At 41.9% G+C, this 22712-nt stretch overlaps 3 protein-coding genes across 6 annotated transcripts in view; 1 reads left to right on the forward strand and 2 right to left on the reverse strand.

Moving 5' to 3' along the window:
* Positions 1 to 3188, reverse strand: part of wdhd1 (WD repeat and HMG-box DNA binding protein 1) — a gene marked incomplete at its 5' end in the record, with an annotated part of 26244 nt that extends 23056 nt beyond the window's left edge. The window contains 2 exons of the mRNA XM_084053827.1: positions 2147 to 2258; positions 3133 to 3188. Of these exons, the coding sequence (XP_083909953.1) occupies positions 2147 to 2258; positions 3133 to 3188 (168 nt within the window). The remainder of the gene's footprint in view (positions 1 to 2146; positions 2259 to 3132) is intronic.
* Positions 3189 to 8156: 4968 nt separating this feature from the next.
* Positions 8157 to 10550, reverse strand: socs4 (suppressor of cytokine signaling 4; the record flags this gene model as incomplete). The annotated part of the gene is made up of 2 exons (XM_084049689.1): positions 10458 to 10550; positions 8157 to 9361 (listed from the first exon to the last, which is right to left on the reverse strand). Exon 2 carries the CDS (start codon positions 9333 to 9335, stop codon positions 8157 to 8159), a length of 1179 nt encoding a protein of 392 aa, XP_083905815.1. The 5' UTR covers positions 9336 to 9361; positions 10458 to 10550.
* Positions 10551 to 22304: 11754 nt separating this feature from the next.
* LOC311049071 (C-myc promoter-binding protein-like) overlaps positions 22305 to 22712 on the forward strand; it is an 82766-nt gene continuing 82358 nt past the window's right edge. For all 4 annotated transcript variants that reach the window (XM_084062510.1, XM_084062512.1, XM_084062511.1 and 1 more), the window contains exon 1: positions 22305 to 22464. The gene's annotated coding sequence lies outside the window, so the exon portion shown is untranslated. The remainder of the gene's footprint in view (positions 22465 to 22712) is intronic.

Raw genomic sequence — 22712 nt, forward strand, 5'->3', positions numbered from 1 at the left:
GAGAACAGGAGTCAGAGCCAATGTCTCTGAACTGTGATCCCAGAACAATCATTTAAGGCAAATGTTTGAGTACCAGATGGGAGGGTGGATGGAGCCATTCCAAATACACTAGAGCAGCGGTTCTCAAACTTTTTCATGTCAAGGACCCCAAATTGACACTTATTAGCCAGCGGACCCCCATTTGAAAAGGTTAAGGACGCCCATAAGAGAAGATTTTTACGGCTCTAGCAGTGATTCTCAACCATTTTGAGAATCAGTTTGACATGCATTAGGCTACGGACCCCCATTTGATGGCATTTCTATCTCTGGGACCCCAATTTAAATAGTAAAATCAATGTTAATTGCGACCGTAGGTCGCACTTACTACAGAAAGCTGCTCCAGGTGTCCGTCCGTCACTCCGTCACTCCGTCACACACGTCACACTTTTGCCCTGCTCATATCTCCGCACCCATTGCCCCGATCCATGCCACATTTTGCACACACACTCCTTACCTGCCAAACTACACCCTCCAAGGACCCCCGGAGCTCCAGGGACCCCCAGCTGCCTCAGGGACCCCCAAGTGTAAAAAATGAGCACATGTGGACAAATTACCAAATGACCACCCCAACGGGGCTGCTCACGGGGCATTCCCGGGGACCACCCACTCCTGGTGCTCCAGAACGGATGCAAAAGTGGTGGCGCCCCAGTGGAGGACCCCCTGCCACTGCAGCTCACATAAAATGACCCATTTGCAACAGCTACACATTACACGTTTTCTGCCCACATAAACGCCACCATGTCACAGCTAACCCCACATTTAGACCACCAAACAAAACTATCCATTGCCCACACAACTAGGAACCAATCGCCGTTACAGCCCTCTTCTGTATACATGTGACCTACGGTCGCTTATCTCCCGATTAGGGAGTCTTACTGGTTTAACTCTGAGAGTGTACAACCCCAACGGGTCCATTTGGTTCCATTTGTACACTCTCAGAGTTACAGACCCATAAGGGTCCATTTGGTTCATAAAATCATTTAGCTGGGGATCCCGGATCCCCTGGAACCCCCTCAAGGACCCCTGGGGGTCCCGGGACCCCACTTTGAGAACCAAGGCACTAAAGGTTCTGTGTATCTGTCAGTCCTTGTCCCTTTTATGCCAATATATGGCATAAATATATCCCTGATGTCATCAGTATATGCCCATATATGGGCATGCCACCATATATGGAGCTGACTGAGTTGTTTGCACCTGATGCCATGACGACAGATTGAGGATAGACAACACACTCCATATTTGGGCGTAGCTGCATTGGCAACTCCTTATATGGTTGACACTACTGACATGAGCGTGACGACGTGGTCCGCCCGCCCTTCCTTAAGTCAATTTTGATATAGGATTCTTCAGACTAGGGGTTATTAGAATGAGCACAGGAAGACATGGAAAAGTGGCTTTGAGGAAAATGTTAAATCACCATTTTGTCCAGTAGTTGTGTTTTAGTATCGGTATTAGTTATTTGTGGGGTTTTAACAAGTACTGTATCATAACTGTCACTGGAGATCATGGCTCTGTGTCATTTGCAATGAAGCTTCCTAGAAAGGTAGCATTATGTTTTAGGAAATATGGCTGCTTGGGAGCTCATAGGATACATTGGATATCCCATAATGATACGGTATACGTCGAGGCCAGCGACTCTTACATCTCGACTCTTACTCTGTACATCTGGTTATTTTAATAGCTTATTTAATATTTATCAATTGTAACTTCATCAGCTTCTTTTTCCAGATAAAATCAAAGTAAAAGCTCCTTTTTCATGGCATGTGGCATCCATTGGAGGCAGTCAGATGCTGACTGCCTCCTGCTGCACGAGAGGCTTGATTTGTGCAGACCGTGCATGAGCTACTTGATTACCATGGAAACCAGAGGCTGAGCCACTGCTGCAAATTGTACAGTAGTCACATGATGCTACGTTTCTAGGTTGTCTCTTCATGTAACATTTTTGGACAAAAGAAGATAAGGAATGTTCCCAACTAGGTTTCAAGGTGAAAGGCTGTATCCTTGCTAATGAGATCGGGGCCATAAAGACCACCTCAGTGTATTAGTAAAATCCTGCACCATAGCAATAATAACCATGTATTGTACATCATCCTCCTAACCAACCTACCTTCAGGGCTACAGAGTAGGCCTTGTCCCCAACGTTGATGGACTTGGGGTCATCATCATCCAGACCCTCCCAGATACGGACATCCCCATCACTTCCACAGGTCACTATGAACCTGAGAAAAATGTGCCCATGGTCAGTGGTTGGATATTTATGTGCATAACTGTAGGTTATCCCAGGTTTCCATAAGGTGGCATAACTCGAACATGAATTGAAAAACACAATTCTATCTTCTTCTTCTAAGCACATTTAAAAAGTATAATCTTATCTTAAAGAAGGGCAGAAAAGCTGAGTAATCGTTTTTAAAAGAAATCACTGAAGTGGTAGTGACTGTGTGAGCACTACAATACATCAAGCAACAACTCTGCCAATATCCCTTAACCCATTCAATCCTGGAACGCATCTACAAATGTCTTCTAAATCCTAACAGTTTTCTGAAGAAACGTATGTTGCTATAATATCAGTGGTTCTCAAACTTTTTCATGTCAAGAACCCCCAACATGATATGTATTTGGCCGCGGACCCCCATATGAAAATACTTTGTTCCAGGGACCCCCAGAAGCAAAGATTTGAGTAAAAAATGTTCCCTTTAAAAATATATATATATTCATAGATTTTAACACATTTTCAAGATTTTTCAAAAATAGCAGATCTACAAGCTCATAGCGCGGCAAGCTTGTACATCTGCTATTTTTGAAAAGCCAAAGTATGAAATAATGGTTATAGGTCAAATCTAAAAGGACACAGATGTGTTCCTCGATTGAATGGGTTAAACAATGCACCAGTGCTGTCTGACCTCTCATGAAATGAAAAATGTGTATTTGGCTAGTTGGCTAGACATGTGACAAAGTTATTACATTTACCTTATTCGTAAATAATACCATAATAATTCATATGACAACACATGAGGGTCATGCCTTCAGTTGTGTGTACTGTGGCCAGGATGCGGTTTTGTTTTACATGGATATGGGTTATAAATGTAGACATACTTCCCGCTGTCATCAAAACAGACATCGGTGTGTCCCTCTGAATGGCCATAACGCATCGGCTTTCTTTCACATGGCATTCTGACAAAAATGACCTGACTGTGGATGACAAAGAGTACAGAACATGAATCACGTACATTACTATCAGAGATTATTTATCACTAATTGCTAGAAATTTGCTTTGACAACATAAGACAATGAATGCAGACTACTGACAAATGACAATGTGCAATAGGAAATGTGCTGAATATTTTAGACAGTATGCTAAAAGCCACGACATGAGATTAGAATTAATTGTGTTTATTCACAACCTTGCTTCTTTCCGAACCCAGTTCTTTTGTATTTGGGACGACATGCTAAACAAAAAAAGCAGTGACGGAAAAAGTACCCACATTTTTTACTTAAGTAAAAGTATCAATACTGCAATGTAGAAATACTCTGTTACAAGTAAAAGTCCGGTAATCAAAATTCACTTGAGTAAAAGTACAAAAGTATTGGTATCAAAATGTACTTAAGGTACCAAAAGTAGAAAGTACTCATTAAGCAGAATGTCCCATTTCACAAGTTTTCAAATGTATAAAATGTGTAAAGAAATATTTTGAAAATAGCAGATCTACAAGCTCATTGTGAGCTTGTAGATCAAAAATCTAATCAAAATCTACTAAGTAACTAGTAAATTAAGTTTTCAAATAATTGTAGTGGACTAAAAGAATAATAATATTTGCCTCTGGAATGTAGTAAAGTAGAAGTAAAAGTACTGAAAATTGGAAATACTCCAGTAAAGTAAAAATACCTCAAAATTGTACTTAAGTACAGTACTTGAGTAAATGTACTTAGTTACTTTACACCACTGCAATAAGGTACATTGAGTCCCGAAAGGGGTAACCTAAGAAAGTACTGATTAGCCACAAGAGAGCATTTAAGTTACTCTTTGCTCAGATATTAAAGTTACCAAACATAGCCATGGTATGACAGTCATGTTTCAGGGTTAGTACTAAACAATGCAAAAGAATCGGACCATTACAACAATCTGGCTCGTAATTCAATAACATTATACACCTCAACCAAACGTTTAGCGTAAAACAAGTTCTTAACTGATGTTATATAATCATAATGTTGCAAGTATCTCATTTATATAGACTTACGGTATAATTGAGCACGTTTTAGGAACAGTTTCGGTGTTAGATCAGCCTGCTAAATGTCCCGCGTCCTGTCACTTGAAAACAAGGAACCGTGCGTGAGAACTCCCGCCAGCAACGTCATGACGTCATGACGCATTAAAGTCAACGCCCCTCTAAAGAAAAGAAAGGGTCCAAGAAGGGAAGATCTTACAACTGCATCATTGCCAAACACAGGTGGAAGAAGTACTCAGATATATTAGTTAAGTAAAAGTAGCAATACCATAATGTAGAAATACTCTGTTACAAGTAAAAGGCCTGTGTTCAAAATGTTACTTGAGTAAAAGTACAAAAGTATTGGCACCAAAATGAAAGTAGCCTACTAAAATGTACGAAAATAGCAGATCTATAAGCGTTGCAATGCAATGTGTTGTGAGCTTGTAGATCGGCTATTTTCAAATAACCTACAGTATGTATAAAATAGAGCTAAAGTGGTTAATGTATGTTTTAGGATATAATGATTGATATCTGCAAAGTAACTAGTAAATAAAGTTTTCAAATAATTGTAGTGGAGTAAAACTACTGAAAATTTGAAATACTCCAGTGAAGTAAAAGATACCTCAAAATTGTACTTGAGTTAAAGTGCAGTACTTGAGTAAATGTACTTAGTTACTTTACACCACTGTTGCCAAATGATCCTGGCATTACAACAAGCAATTTAGCCTGTTTATTAGTATAATGTACAATGGCAATTCCATGCGTACACCATAAAAAGGGGACAAAGTATAATTCCGATTTTCAGATAAACGAGGCAACATTATAATGTTTTGCAATGCAATCAAACATAAATAAAGCGTATTTGGTTTGTATGAAGACATTGTGTAAAATATGCTGAAATTGCTATTCTATGCTCCTCGGGCATTCTTCTGTGGGAGCTCTGCTGGAAAAAAGAGTGTGTGTTTAGCTCTCTATATTATGATATAGTAATCATTGATGTATAGAATGTTTATACGTAACTGGGGTCTCCCCATCTCCCAATCAGGAGACTCGTGCAGGATACAGGATAAACAAGTGCAATTGGAAGTGATGGGAATTGGAACACTACACATTTTAAGCTGAAGCTGATATAGAGAATATAGATAGAGAATTAACCTTTTTAACTAAAAAACATTTTTGATCTAACCAAAAATAGGCCTAGAAGTTAATGTAGGGGTCAAGCCAACTATGCTTTAAACATGATCAGTAAAATCTTAAAATCAACTGTAAATCCACTGTAGAGCCTACGTATGTCTATGTTTCTTTCTTTCCAACTGAGACTGGATCCATCAAATGACTCTTCACTGGTCCCATTTGGGAGTTATCTCACAGGATAATTTGATTAGCATAGCACATAGCAGGAAATACATTGCTACCAGACAGCTGTGTTCCTACATATTACATCAATGAAATCTAATAGTCCACATTCTACAAGAGCAAGCTGTGTGCGCGTGCGTGCGTGCGCATGCGTGCGTGCGTGCGTGTGTGTGTGCGTGTGTGTGTGCGTGTGTGTGTGTGTGTGTGTGTGTGTGTGTGTGTGTGTGTGTGTGTGTGTGTGTGCATGCGCGTGCATGCGTGTGTGTGTGTGTGTGTGTGTGTGTGTGTGTGTGTGTGTGTGTGTGTGTGTGTGCGTGCGTGCGTGTGTGTGTGTGTGCATGCGTGTGTGTGGATGGGATGTCTCTGCATTCCCACTGAGGTACCTGTGGGATTGTAGAATGGGAAAAAATGCATGTCTCGGTAATAAGCTATTTATGAGTTAGTGCGGTGGGCCTTTGCCAAAGCTCATGGCATAAAAAACGAATCCATTCCTCAGTTTTGGATTTCAGTTTTGGATTTCAAATGTATTGTATAGGCCTATACTATAGTATATATCAAATATAGCATAATGGTTGATACAGGCCTATTTGATATGCTACTTAAGCAATGGCTAATATGGATCATACAAGACATCATTAATATTTCATATCCATGTGGTCCGGGGGAATCAATATGTGTGGCTCCTTGCGCCGTCCATTGACCCAGACTGTAGGCTGCATTGACGAGCATGGTGTCACATCGACCAGACTGTACAAAGATGAGGATGGTGTCTCAGTGAAAGGGATGAAGCCTAGTCTAGATGGCCAAACAACAAACTCAAACCACCAGTCACTGGATAAGGACAGATTTTAGTGAAAATGTGAGGGTATTAATCATTTGAGATGTTTTGTGAGTTATGGCTATGATATGTCCATTTTCAGAAGCATGAATAAGTACGTTTTGATACATGATACTTGAGCAGTAGTGAAGATAAAAATAATCCACAAGTATGTAAGATTACTGTAAGTCAGTCTGTGTAAGGGTACAGACTAAACACTTAAATAGAAGTATTTTAGTCTAATAGTGAGAATATAGATGGTGTTGCACACATGCTGTAGCACAAATGTACTATAAGGGCAAAGCAAGAGCTGATGTTGTTTTACACAACCATTCAGGGACATGGAGGATGAATTACAAATGAACAATTACAGAATCTGAATGCCACCCCATTGAGAGGGAAATTGACATTTTTGATGTTCTTATCTCCCCAGTCCCCATTCTCTGTGCTTTTCTGTGTCACAGCCCTGTCTGATAAAACAATCTGCAAGCCAGTGAACAGCCACGAATAAGCATGACTTCTGATTCACCATTAAGTGTGTCCAATAATGTGCAAAGTGCCTAGAGAAGATAGCATGGTTCTGAAGGTATAAGCAATGAAAAACTGTCATGCTACAGAAGCAGTGTAAATGACATTTATTGGTCTGACATTTAATATGATGAAATACAATAAGGTGCCTACCCAGTTGTGAAATCACATTGAAGGACTTTGTATGTTTCAGTATTACAGCACTTAATATAGTATAGCGACAAAATATAATACTTAATGCCCTTAGACTGCAACCTGAATGGGGTGAATATTTCAAGCACACTGGGCTTACATGGGCCATCACAATTGTCATCAATTGTTAGATTTTATCGTTTCGTAAACATTAAGGGGTCCAAGCGGCTCCCTTGGTTAAAGCATGGGAGCACTGGCCCCAGCATGTAAACAATATCCAAAAAGAAATGCTTTTTGTTTAAAAGAAAGCTGTAAAAAATCCACTGAGTCTTTAATATCATACTAAGTGATGCTTTCAGTCAGTATCCGATGAAGTAAACTATTAAATGGTATGTCAAGTGAGTGGTTTTAAACATTAGGAGACAGATATAGCTATACATACATACACACATACTGTACATACGTATCTTTGATCGGTGCACTTGTCCTGCCATCTTGTGGCCATAATGAGAAAAGGCACCCATGTCAGATCACTTTAGTTGAGTGAGTTACCAAAGCAGCTCACCATAGTCTGTCTAAAATAGGAGAATGAGGTGATTGGTGAAGCATGCAATATTTCATGTAAATGTTTTCAACAGAACAGGTTTACACCAGATACGTGCAGCAATGTCTCAGCCATGTCTCCTGTATCGTCATCTAAACTTTCCCACAAGGAAACAAATGTGTTCAAATAGTCATATGTACTCTGCAACTGTTCACGGTCACTCTATGTTCAAAGTCAATAGAGGGAGATATCGTCCGTCAGCAGTATTGTACATCATGTTCAGTTATGTATCGTCCAGCTGACACGTCAAAGCCCTGGGAAGTCCCATGGCTGTTTTCGCCACATTGCTAAGTGCTTGTGTATCTTTTGGTTTGAATGGGGGTTGGTAAGGTGAGCAAACGGGTGAAGAGATGATTCTAAAATCCAAAGACCGCAGATTCAATCCCTGCACCAGCTGGGTGTCTTGCGAGCAAGACATTTAGCTCTGAAACGCCTTCCCATCGCCATGGTGCGACATCTGTCCCCCAAGACCATGTTACACAGCACAGGCCCCATTGCACTTGATGTGGTACTGTCGGAGGTAGTCCCTGAGTTGAGGTGGTAGCAAAAGGCACTCGACGCCCTGATAGGTGGTGCAGCTACAGATGACAGCCCTGCACAGGTGCTGCAGTGAGAAAGGGAAGTTCCTGGGCAGCGGCCGTGAGAGGAGGGGCTCAAAGAACAAGCAGGTGGCCGGGTCACTGTAGTGCCTCAGCAGCCCCGTGACACTGGGATCCCGGTACATGCACGGGTCACGTCCATCGAAGCTGAACCGCTTGCCATTCTGCTCAATGCGCGCGTGCAGCGAGCGGCTGTAGCGGCGGAAGCTGACGGAGAAGAGGAACTCGTCCTGGGCAGAGTCACGCAGCAGGAAGGTGCCCTCTGGCTGGCCCTCAAGCAGCTCCTCTGCCTCAAAGCGGTTCAACACTCCCCAGTAGCACGGACTGTTGTTGATCTGAAGGAGATCCGGGACCAGGATGTAATCGGTGTGACCGCAGACATCTTCTGCCCCCGCGTGGGCACACGACGGGGCCCAGTCGTCCAGACTGCCGCTTCCCGGCCCCGGGGAGCAGCTGATGTCCTCCCAGGAGAGGGGGGTCGTAGGTGGGGAGGAAGAGAATGCCGGCACAGGGTTTTTGCCGTGCGCTTCCGAACTGCTGATGGCACTTGGGTGGGTGGCGTGCTTTTTAATAAGGTGCCAACAGTGGGCCAGTTCAGACTTGGACGAGAAGGGGCACTTGTCCTGCATCAGCTCGGAGACGTGGATCTTGCGCTTGGACCAGAGGAGCACAGAGAAGGGCCGTGAAGCGCCCTGCGGGTGGTGGTGGTGATGGTGATGGTGGTGATGGTGGGAGCGGAGGGGCAAACACTGGCCCATAGCATCTTGGAACTTCTGCCGTAGCGAGCGGCGAGACAGGGCTTTCCGGCACACGCCGTCTGCGTCGGCATCACCCAGAGTGCTGCAGCTGCACTTCCTGTCCCTGCGGCGCCGTGGACAGGACGTGGAGCGCACGCCCAGCTCCTCTACACCCTCCGCCTCCAAGCCCCCGAGACCCGTCTCGTTCCGGGAGCTCCGGGAGCGCTTCTTCCCTCGCCAGACGTAGCTGTCGGCACTCCAGCTCCTGAGTCCACATTTGGGACGGGTGTCTGAGCCCCGGGATTTCTTCTCTGACATAGTTTTCTCTTCCTCTTCTCCTTATTCTGTGGTACATAAAAGGAAGCAAATGCTAAATCATGAGTACAGTATGAGTCATAATGAGTATATTTAATTTTACGGTCTGAAGTTACAGCAGCTCTGATTAATTAAGTGCAACAGCAACAAGCAGACTGTAAGTTGTACAAGTGCCAGAGTTATCACAAAATCACAAAAGGGTAGCAATAGCTATAACAAAAGGGGAGATAAGTGCAGATGAAAAAATTGTTTATTTCACACACAAAAACACAGTCCTTGTCATAAAATATAGAGCAAGTAAAATCATATTCATACTAAAAATAGCCTGCAATCTCATTGTGGATTCACTTCTATTTGGTATAATCTATTGTGGATTTGTTTTGGGCTTTCCATTTCTAGGTTAAGTGATTTTCCTTTGTTAGAATAATTGTTAAATAACTGAATAGCTCTAATTTCTGATAGTAATCATTGCAGTGTTTGTTCAGTAACAGGGGTCTCCCCGTCTCTCCAGCTCTTTAGCCTAAACAGAAAATCCATTTTCAGGTCGGAATACCAATTTTATGCAGGAGAGAGAACTCACACAGGATACAGGATGAACAAGTGAAAGATTTGGGAGTGATGACACAAAGAAATAAGATGACAAAATTTGAACTGGAACACTATACATTTTAAGCTGATAAATGTTTTACTGACTCTCTCCTGATTGGCTGACATTTGGCCACCTACCTGAACATTTTGGCTACTTTCTGTTTATAGCTTTGGGAGACCCCTAATACTGAACAAACACTCTACAGCAATTGCTATCAAAATATAGTGCTTTAACCTTTCAACAAACAAACTTTTTGTTTTAACCAAAAATCAGGTTCTCTGACGTGCTCAGAACAATGTCAAGAAATCTGGTACCACATGGTAAGTTCTGTTAGATTTTCCCCACGTCACATTAAAATGAGTTGTAGCCTGGTGGTTTAGCATATTACATTTGAGAAAGGACAGACACTGAAACTGCGTCTGCACCTCTGCCGGGTGAATGAAAATGAAAGCCAAACACTAGTTTATATATAGTCCTTTCATTTATAGGCTACTACTAGTGATGTATTGGATTTAAAAAAAAGTATTGCATCTTACCTTTCAAACAGTTTTAATTGGACTGCCCAATATCCATGACCAAGAAACCAAGTAGACTAGACTGCATGTGCAGGACGTGAAGGAGCCGCGAGCCTTTTCAACTCTGGGAATGGACAGTTCCGATGAGCTCTATATATAATGCCCAGTCCCTCAGGGAGCAGCCGTTTCCTCCCAGACAGGACAGGACAGGACCAAGGATGGATGAATGAAAGTGTAGAGGCGGGGCTCTGATTCATGTGATTGTGAGATAACATTCATTGACAAATTCTATGGAAAACGAGGTAGCCTTTTAATCCTATATTGTAGCCTATTATTATCCAATAGAGAGCTTTTTACTTTTCCCACGCACCATAGCTTATTTGTTCAGTAAAGTTTGGACATTTGATTTAAAATGAAAGCTAGAAAATAAGTAATTATTTGGGGAACTATACTCCTTTAAGCAAATGAAGACAGATATACTGCAGCCTATTGTGATTATGGGTTGTTGCCATTTTTGATGATTTTCTTTTTAATTAAAGGTAGGGTAGGGGATTTTCTTTGGTCAAAATAAGTGTTAGCTCTATATTCTGATGGTACTCATTGCTATAGAGTGTTTGTTCAGTAACAGGAGTCTCCCATGTCTCTCCAGCTCTTCAATAAGAATCAGAAAATGCATTTTCAGGTCAGGATACCAATTTTATCCAATCAGGATAGAGAACTCAGTCAGGATACAGATTAAACAAGTGAAATTGGAAGTGGTGACACAAAGAAATGAGGTGAAAAAATTGGAACTGGAACGCTATAAAAAATAAAGCTGATAAATGGGTACTCTCTCCTGATTGGCTGAAATTTTGTCACCTACCTGAAAATGTATTTTGTGTTTATTAAAGAGCTGGAGAGACAGGGAGACCCCTGTGACTGAACAAACACTCTATAGCAATGATTACTATCAGAATATAGTGCTTTAACCTTTTAATACAAAATGTTTAGTTTTAACCAAAACATATCACTTACCCTACCTTTAATTGTAGGCTACCATACCATACCCGCACCTGTGAAGCCACCACCTCTGGTACCCCCAGCTAATGAATAGTTCCTGTGTAGCTATAGCCTATTGATCTGATAATCAATGCGTTTCCTGATCATTTCGCCTACATCCGGCAGTTAAAACACTTGCAAGTACTTATTGTAACTCATTGATAAGCTGTCAACGTGAAGTCATATTGTTTTTTGGCCACTGTTTGAAATGATTTGCAGCTATAGCTCATATAGTATACAGCAGTATAGCAGAGAAGCAGACTGCATTGATCTTTGTGTATGGAGGCATAGAACCTGCGTGTGCCACTCTAACATGTCAAATAATGTAGTGACACTCAACTTCCCTTGAGCTAAATATTTAATGACTCACACATGTTCTTATGTACAACCAGCCAGGTCAATTTATCAGACTTTAAACAAGTGTTTCTCATCGGGCCAGGATCTCTAGCCTATTTAGTATAGAGCTATTTTACAAATATTTAGACAAATCATAGACATTTTTAATCATGCTCTAACTGCACTGGGTCACATTTGAGAAGTATTTTGTTTTACTTAGGCTGCACTACACCATATTCAATTGGCTTCCAAAAAAGTTACAATGAGTTAGATAAGTCAACATTTAAAGTCCAGTGCCTGAGGGCTTAAGAACAGCAATAACTATCTAAATAAAGAAGAAGTAGACTGCTTTGCAATGTGATTGTATTGGAGTGGAAATGAGGAAAAACAACATGATACTACCTACAAGGCAAGCATCTGTGTTTCAATGGTAGTCTACCCAACACTTTTATGATTTTTCAGCAAACCGTTTACTGCACACTGTCAACGAACACTCTTACCATCAAATAGCTTTAACTTCAATTTCAAGAAGTAGGTGAAATTGACATAGGAAAGCACCATTGATTAGAGCTCAAAAGGGTCAGGTGGAAATGGAGCATTGATTCAATCTGACCTCATTCACTAAATGAAACAGGAAGTGTCTTAGTAAAAAAACATGTTTGAAGGGATTTATTTACCACTTATTACCAGCATATGTGTTTAATAGAAACGTACAGGTCACATTTCTGTGAATGGGGGAATTGATGGAATTCTTCACATCTTGAGGGTTTTCTATTATTCTGTTGTATTCATAATTATTTTCATCTCACTGTCACTTCCCTATAAACACCCCTTTGTTTGTCATGCTCATCTCACAGTAAAATCAGAGTCAGAGTTAAATTAACACTGAGGATTTTAATGTGTGGTTTATCCCAGGAAGTACAGCCCCACCTTCCCATTAACCTGCTACAGTCCATCAAGGCAGCACGGGGGGAATCAACCATAGGGGCTCATATCTGGCCAATATAACTGGGGCATTGATCTGATGGCAACAGAACTAACAGTAGGATTCATGAATAATTGATGTAACTCTGTCTGACTGGGAAGTGTAGGATTAGCAAGCGCTGCTTGTGTTTTTACAGGCATATACCGTTCTAGTTTCCATTTGCCTTCATGTGGTGTCAAATTGTGCATGTGTTAGAATAACATAATTGTGCTGTGTTAAATAGTAAGAGAGAGATAGAGAGAGAGACAGAGAGAGATGGAAATTAATATTAAGAGAGGGAGATACACTTCCATGTCCCAGTGAGTGTCTGTGATGATGTGACAGATGATGCACCAGAGCATTGAGAACATCAAATGAGCTTATGTTGCAGATAGGGTTCAAAAGGGACTTGTTCTCTTGTGTTTGTTCATATATTTGTTCATCACTGTCACTGCACATAACACTTAAACAAAGAGTTGGGCCTATCTGCTCCCATTATAAAGGACTAATGCAGAGATCCCATGTCTCAGTATGGTTTTGTGAAATGTATTATACTGTATATGATGTTATTAAGCATGTCTGAGAGAGTGAGGTGAGTGAATTATGAAGCAGTTATACATTTGATAAAGGATAAACACAGACACTCGTAAAAAGAACAAACCCATAAGTTTCAAGATATTGTGTGGCCAGATCCTGTGTGTGTGCGTGCGTGTGCGTGCGTGCGTGCGTGCGTGCGTGCGTGCGTGCGTGCGTGCGTGCCTGCATGCGTGCATGCGTGCGTGGGTGTTTGTGTATGTGATAATCTAATTCAACTACATGGGGTCTGGGGACCCCTGGGATCCGTGAGGAGGTTCCACGGGCAAGGCAAGATTATTTGTATAGCACATTTCAACAAGGCAATTCAATGTGCTTTACATACAACCTTAAGCAAAGGAACCACTTTGGGTCCCCAGCTAAATGATTGATAGTTAGAAACACAACGGACCCTGCTACCGGCCTGTACTACAAGAATGTACACTCAGTGTTAAATGAACACAGAGCACTTTACAGTCTAGATTGAGGTCCCAGAGTTATGCCTTATAAGTTGCACGCTGGTGTCGCTGTGACGCCTTGAGAGCTTGTAGATCAGCTATTTTCAGAGCACGACAACGGCGCACAAGTAACTCAGGGGTTAAAAATGTAAAAATAAATAAATAATAAAGTGTAGTAATACAAATGTGTGTGTGTGTGTGTGTGTGTGTGTGTGTGTGTGTGTGTGTGTGTGTGTGTGTGTGTGTGTGTGTGTGTGTGTGTGTGTGTGTGTGTGTTGCATGGACATCAGTGAGATCATGTGAATTACAGGGATGGTAAATTGAATCAGAGGGGAGTCTCTGGCTCCACTGGTCTCAGTTCTCTCCATTGATCTGTATCAGAGGACCGGGCAGAGGCAACTCACTCCTCCCTGCTCTGGCAAATAGCAGGCACTGGACCACTGATATTAGATGTCATTAGACAGATATTTAAAACATATCTTTGTCTCATTTGCATTATAGATTTTCACAGTAAGACTGAACTTAATTTGCAGTGAGGTCAAACTATGTTTCTCCAGTTCCTCCGGTGCCAAGGTAATGGTATTTAATCTATAGTATGTATAGGATGTAGTCCATATAGGAAACCAAATAATGGAAGATATTATGTACGCTCTGGAATACATCACAATCGTATGGGAGCAACCATAGTCTATGTTCTTATATAGGACACTTCTGATAGCAAATACGTTCCAATTAAAGTAGGATACACCTGTATGTATACATCAGTCACAGTTCAGTAAAATCTGGACTGTCAATTAAATCTACCAGGACGAAGGCAGAGTTAGAGATCATGTTTTCGCCCCTGTGTGTGTGTGTGTGTGTGTGTGTGTGTGTGTGTGTGTGTGTGTGTGTGTGTGTGTGTGTGTGTGTGTGTGTGTGTGTGTGTGTGTGCGTGTGCGTGTGCGTGCGCGTGCGTGTGCGCGCGCGTGTGTGTGTGCGTGCGTGCACGTGTGTGTGTTGATTTGTTTGTCTGTTTGTGTGGGACAAATCTCACAAATTAGTACACCGATAAGCATCACATTTCTTGTGCACCCTGCCACTGAGCACCCCTTTTTCTAGTTACAAATGGACCCATGGGTTCATTCTTTACACTTTCAGATCGTTCAGAAACACATGGAACTCACTGTGTAGTAGACAAAAGAAGCCAGGACTTCCCTCACACCTGCAGTAGCCTTACACATACGTCTAGCCTACACACTAACACATGTGATGTGGTTATATACTGAAGGCATGGCAGTCCATGCCGTGCCATCCCAGAGTACTACTACAGTATTCAGACTCAGACAGATTTGATATGTATCTATCTGCCTCTCAGTGTACAGATCTATGCTGTGGACATGTGAGCCAGTGGATCGGCTTTCCACAGGGGATATTTATTTATGCTTGCAGCCGGCCCCGTTTCCCGCAAGGTCCATCCAATACCTTCTGGTCCTATGCTCCGCCTTCCCCTCCTCTCCTCACACTTTAGTCTACTCTGTGGCTGACACGCCACCGTAACCAAAGCCAGGCCTTTCACTAGAATGTGGTTAAATCTGAATACACATGCTGTACATGCGTGGATATGCTTAGGCATGTACATACCACAGTCTATGGTACATACTACGCACACTCCGGTGTCCCCTATGTATTTGTTGCAGTGGTGATTAGTCATTTTCTTTCCCATTCCACATTTGACCCAGTTTTGCTTCTAATGTTTGCTCTATGCCAGTTGCAGTGTTAACGGTGTTCCTTGCTGGACAAATAACATTCACATTGTGTATTTAGTCTGGGGTGTCTAGTTGTGCATGTACCTGGGTTCAGGTCAGGCTCATGTCTCGCATGTCTCTGTCTCTCTCACTGCACTGTAATGTGTAATAAAAACATGAAAGAAAAATCAATCAAACAAATTCATACACTCTCTCTCTCACACACACACACACACACGCACGCACGCACGCACGCGCGCGCGCACGCACGCACGCACGCACGCACGCACGCACGCACGCACGCACGCACGCACGCACGCACGCACGCACGCACACACACACACACACACACACACACACACACACACACACACACACACGATGAGGTACAGGATGTTGGAAAGTGGCTCAATGAGGTCAGCAGATGCTGAGCAACAGACGGTCTCCAATCACTACAACATTGGTGCAGACAAACAAAACAAATTCATGTTTAAATTCAAGACACTGGTTTCTTGGATTGGAGAAATGCCAAAAAGAAATAGGTTTGATGATGGTAGTAGGACAAGGTCATGGAGACAACCTCGAGTCCATTCATCCGCCTGGTTGCCAACGTCGCAGGCAGGTGGTAGTGGTATAGTATTAATTCTCTGTTGTAGAGGCTACAATGGTGTCACGCAACACCAGCACTTAACAAAATATAAATCAGGCCAGTAGTGTGAGGTGTGTTTTAATGCACACATTTTACATCTTACACATCTTACTATCATCACCAATCAGATGCATATTTCATTAGTGCATTTCATGTTTCAGTACAAAAATGAGGTCAAGATGAAAATAAACATAAACATATCCTTTGGCCAAAAGATTATGAATAGTAAATGGTGCCCGGTAAATAGCACCTGTCTCCAAAGCACTTTGAAATGTGCACTACATTTACCCATTCACACACACTTTCACACACTGGTGGCAGAGGACATCATCAAGGCAGCAGCCGGCTAGTCAGGAGCAGTTAGTGCATAAGTGTCCTGCTCTCTAGGTCTAGGACACTTCTACACACAGCTAGGAGGAATCAGGGACTGAACCAACGTTTCAATTCCAAGACTCCTGCTGAGGCTGTGCTAAAAAATAAAAACGTAAACGTTAAAATGTTTTTGGAAATTTGAAATATTTGAATTATTCAGCATTATTCAGCTACTTTAAATGCATGGTTTTCAAATCAACACCTTTTGTTGTGTCCACATCCAGATGGAACAGGTTTATTCTGAGGGGTTGCAAAGCATTAGGAAGGTGTCCCTAAATTTACACTCAATTTAAATAAATTGAAGATAAGATACTGTATTTTGAAGATATCAAACAGGCTAATAATAAGTGAAAGCTGAGCCTGCTGACAAAGGTGAAAAAGTTGATTTAATCTGAGTCATGATGTGATTCATTTTGGAGCGGCGCACCTGATGATGTCTTGGGATTCATCAGGATGCTAATAGAGGATGCAATCTAATATCCCAAGAGATGACTTGTTTCTGTGTCATGCTGTGTCACAGTGACTGACCACCATCCTGTCCCATGTGTCTTATTATAAATGTATCCCTCTGAAAAGTATCAGTTTAAGTGGTAATACAGATAAAGAGTGAGCTTAACCACTTGACACGTCATATGATAAAAATAGCCAATGTACAAGCTGAGGAAAAAAGATTTAAGAAAACTAGAAAAGTACGCTCCTTAGAGCGCAGATCCCCGCCAGGCCAGGTTACCTACCCAGGGCTGGGTTGCGACCTATTTCACCTTTTGCCATTTCACTTTGTCCGATTTGCACGAAGTTTATAAGAATCAGGGATGAGCAAATACATTACTACTTAAAGTGACCAAAGACTGATTCGTCTCACCTCTGTTCTCTAGCTGACAGAGGTCCAGGGTTGGACAGGAGACCACAAGGTCCCTTTATAGACAAGTTTTTGTAAAATATATGATCTGACTGACTTGTGGAGAGAGGGCTAATGTCTGAGGACCAGACAAGAAGCATTCATTTGGATAAGCAATATACTATAGATTTTATTGAACTGCTTCTTACACAAGAAAAATAAGACGATCGAGTTCAGCATAATTTCAGTTGTCTTTCAGAAATGCAATCACTTCATTGCCGATATAGGTTTTGCACTGTTGAGGGTCACACTCTGTGTGTAGACTCACCAATACACACCCAAGATTTTATCTACAGCATTCCTGGTCAAGACATTAAATTAAGATGTCAGTCTCCTGCTATCAGATTTATAGACAGACATACAGACAGTAAGGCAGTCAGTCAAACAGAACGACAGACAAACAGATAGACGGAGAATCCCTGTCAGCTTTTCCATCTCTCATTCCTCCCAGAGCAGCTTATCTGCCAGCTCACATCCTGCACGTCTCCTGACCTCTAATGCATGGGAGGGGGAGCAATCGTTGCTGAAGGCTTGTATGTCTCTGCAAGTCATGTAAATGTTCACAAAGACCACCAAAAAATCAATAGCAGAGAGGCAAAATTCCAGTAACTCTGGTGTCTGTGTGTGCTTCGCATGCAGCTTGTCTTATCTTACAACGGAAGCACAGGGTCCTGGTGACATGCAAAAACGTTAGCATCCAGAGCCATTAAACATTAAGCCATGATACTGTGCAAGGTGTTTGGTCAGCAGTGGTATTATTAATGATGTGTATATTACTACTCAATGAAATAACCTTGATGTTATTATGAAAATGTAAATGAAATTTCAAAATCTCCTCAATACACATGATCATGATTAATTTGAAGATTTTTGTTTTGTTTAATTTTTTACATTTGTTTTGCTCATTCTACATGCACAAAACATCAAGAGACTTACAAATTCTTAAATCAATAAACCCCTCTAATGTTACACCATGATACATTAGCAATATGACTCAAAATGAAACAGATCAAGCTCCTGGATCAGCATGTGCTCTTCTAGGATCACAGGATCACATTGTGCTGAGGCATGGACCCCTGTCCTCCTTACTGGTAGTTTATTGTACTATACCAGCTGTTGATGAAATTCTTCCCCATGTCCGTATATTGATATGCAGTATCTCAACTGACATACTGTAATCCAGAGTTATTGGTCACTCAATGGTTATGTTTTTCCACATATATTGTTTAATGAAATGAAATATATATTTCTGGCTGTGAGAGAGGATTTGCAAAGGTCAGTGCTTAAGTTTCTGGGGCAGGGTATGGGTTTTCTGTAGAACCGTCTGGATGCCAGCATCACGATGAAAGCTTCAAACACTTTCGGCATGTGATTAAACTCTATGAGAACAGAGTAAGTAAAAGTGACCACCTTTAAGCCTCTAAAAAGCTTAAAAGTGGTCACACAAAAGTGGTCTCTCTCTCTCTCCCCCCCTCTCTCTCTCTCGCTCTCTCTCTCTCTCTCTCTATTCTCTCTCTCTCTCTCTCTCTCTCTCTCTCTCTCTCTCTCTCTCTCTCTCTCTCTCTCTCTCTCGGTAAGCAGTGATAGATAAAGTCTAGTACCTGAGGCTCTGCCATGCCAGTTAAACTCTGATGTGCAGGGAATGTCGATATTTGCTGCCAGTACCTCCAAGATCAGTGGCTGCACACTGCCACTGTGATGATGACAGTACTGTATTCGGCCAGCAGGCGGTGTCTGTGGTCAGCTATCTGTAGGCCAGTCCTGATCAGGATGTTGAAAACGTAGAGGGAAAGGAGCAAGAATCATGGCAAAGCCCAGGTAAAACACAGGACTATGAGCATCCACCTGCATAGAAGAAAGGAATTGAACAAGAATAGGCAAGTAGGAAATCAACAACATGTTAGAAACTGGTAGTCTGTGGTTGTCTATGTTGCTTTTGTATACTGCAGCCTACATGTCTAAAGCTGGATTGACAGTGAAGTTAAAATACTGAATAATATTGCATGTTGTGTTGTGCATTGCAATAACTGGTCTGTTGTGTCCAATGATGAACACCTTGGTTTTCATTTAGGATATCCCATTTAGGAACTCCTCTTTGGAGCTCAGTCATACGTACCTTAAAAGCACTACCACATTTGAAGCCATGCAACAGAGTGGAACACAAATATCTTTTATAGATGTGTTTTTCCTTTGGTATTTCTACTTTATTATTATTATTTTGTACGAGACAGAAAAGAGGGGGTAGAGAAAAAGAGAAGATGGCACAGTATATAGGTCATGTGTAAGATTCAAGAGCAGAACATTGCAGTTAGATCTGTGCCAGTGTGTCTACAATAAAGTCTTCAGTGTAAATTTAACTATGAGCCAAGGTAAAGAGTGTAACTCAGAAAGTTCAAATACACTCAGTCAGGATTGTGTATGCATGAACCATTATATTAAAGATGTGGAACATGCTCGGGGCTAACTGACCGGTCAATCCAAGTCATTGGTAGACAGAGACAGCAGCAGCAACATACTTAGAACAGACTCCACTTTCTGCATTTTCTCCAACCTCCTTACCTCCTTATCTCCTCCTTACCACCTATAGGCCACGGTCAAGTGGAAGAAAGCAAAGAGGGCCATGCCAGAGTAATACGCAGGCATGCACGCACGCACGCATTGACACACTCGCACGCACGCACGTACGCACACACACACACACACACACACACACACACACACACACACACACACACACACACACACACACACACACACACACACACACACACACACAGTTTTCATTTAACAAAATGTGTGAAAATGTATCATATCTATTGAACAATAAATCTCATGAACAATAAATGTTATATGTTGGAAACTGGTGTTTGAACAGCTAACATTCGATAATCATTCAGTTGCTCAGTTTCAGATGCAGTTTTCAGAGAGCAAGTCCACCGTGGTAAACTCACCCAAAGTCCTGATGAACAAATACAAGGATACTTTAAATCATCAATATACATTTAATTTCACAGTTAACAGTAGAGAGGCTTCCTGAGCTTTGGAGATATAGGCTAGGCATTTACAATGTACAGTTATAGGCCAATATTGTTGAAAACCAATGGTCTTCTAGGTCATCACGTCACACTGAGGTTAGGAGGTCAACCAGGTCTGTGGCCACGCAATCCAGTCAGAGAGGGCCATAAATGGATAATCCATCTCTCTCTCTCTCTCTCTCTCTCTCTCTCTCACACACACACACACACACACACACACACACACACACACACACACACACACACACACACACACACACACACACACACACACACACACACACACACACACGTTTGTGTGTTTACTTTTGACATTTTTGCATGTCAAAGTAAAGTAAAATTTCATGATTAATTAGGGTATACTTGGGAGAGCCCTCTCAGCTAACACACAGCCATGGACCACATGAAAGATTTGGAACCACACCACCAGAGACCGACTCTTAATTTTGGTTAAGTCATAGTGACTTCAACATTAATTAACAGGAATTAATAATTAATTAAGCGTTAGTAAGTGCTAATTACGTGTATGTATATTATTATATGAGGAAGTGTTCACGTGAAGCACTAAGCCTGAGGCACAGTTTGTCTTCTATACAGCTATAGTTCAGCTAAAGAACTGTGCTTGCGAGCATAACACACAAGATAGCAGCAGAGGGCTATGTCAGAAGTCAGAACATACCAACTAAGAACTTTTTTTTCTAGCCTACAGTGCTGTAGCTTGCTATTTACTAGTAGGATATAGGCTAATATTATCAGTTAATTCAATTAATACATTCTAGACTTCTCACTTCTGTTAAAATGGATTATATTTCTGTACTGGAAATTGTTAGGGCTGCAGATCAAGGGAGACTTTTCCATCAGTCTCCCTTGTGTTGTGTGTCCTCCAATCTGAGCACCCATCTCCACTGCTGTCTCAATAAATAATAACACTGAACAGAAACATGGTAGCGGAGACATGTAGCTATCTGCTAAAGATGCGATAAGCTATTTATTTTGTGATATAGCCTATAGCGTACGAACAGAAATATTAAGCAGCAAAATAACGCACAGACCTATCAGTCGCCGTACGTATACATTTGATATTTGATATGTTTGAATTAAAACGTATAACATTACTTTGAACTTCATATTTTTATCCCACAAAATTATATTATCCTCTTTGGTCTGGTGTCTAAGCCGTCTACAGATGTGATTTAGCCTACACTGCAGAGAGAAAAGGCAAAATGTACAATATGACATTTTCCCTGCCCAGAGGTCTTCAACAGGGGGTCCGGGACCCCTAGGGGGTCCTCAAAGTTACTACAGGGGGTCCCCCAAATATTTGTGTGATATGATTATTTAGTTCACATCAACCACTTGAACCCTAGCATCCCTTTTCTGAGGAGAACTTTAGCCAAAAAATAGCAGATCTACAAGCTCACAATGCCTCGTGCAAGGCGTCGTGAGCTAGATCGGCTATTTTTTGGCAAAGAGTTATATATGTAGAGGGGAAAAAAGAGCAGCAAAAGTTTATCTGAAACACAATTTTATACAACATAGAGGGGGTCCCTGCTTCATCTCTCTCTCAGCTAGGGGGTCCTTGGCCTGAAAACGTTGAAGACCCCTGCTCTAGTCAATAGAGTTTCTGTTGTGTTAATTAATTGTCCCTTTTTCAATTAACCGAAGTGACGCTGTTATCGGCCTATTTGTAGTGACATCTCTGCCAGCCACGCAGCCTCTCGCCCCGGGGCTGCTTGTCTGTCTGTCGTCAGTAAAGTGATGTAAACGCCACTCAGACAGGATTCCCATCACAACCAAAATGGCGTCGGAGCGTACAGCAGCCGGGTCGGCATATTGAAGGGTCGGGAATATTAGAGAGGCATTTAAAAATATCTCCCTGTAACGTTTATGCGCTGGCAGTGCTGTGATGCAAGTGCGTTTTTAAGCGATTTACCAGCCGAAGCTGTGCGAGCGAGGACACATTTTCGCGTTCACAAGTGGTGTAAGTATGAAATGATGTGATGATAACTGACTGCCTGTGGACGGATTTACCGAACAGCTGCCGATTACTATATGTGAATGACTCGAATAGGCTAGAAATCCTACCAGAGAGAGAGTGCCAACCACAGCCAGGCTGTGGCTGTGCCCGTACTGATAGGGCAATCTGAATTACATGCAAATGAACCGTGCAGTGGGTATAATTGTTGCAGATGGCACGCTGCTGCCTTGATAAGATTTGACCCAGTCATT

The sequence above is a fragment of the Gymnoscopelus microlampas genome (genome assembly GCF_963454915.1).
Source record: "Gymnoscopelus microlampas genome assembly, chromosome: 1".
NCBI classification, from domain to species: Eukaryota; Metazoa; Chordata; class Actinopteri; order Myctophiformes; family Myctophidae; genus Gymnoscopelus; species Gymnoscopelus microlampas.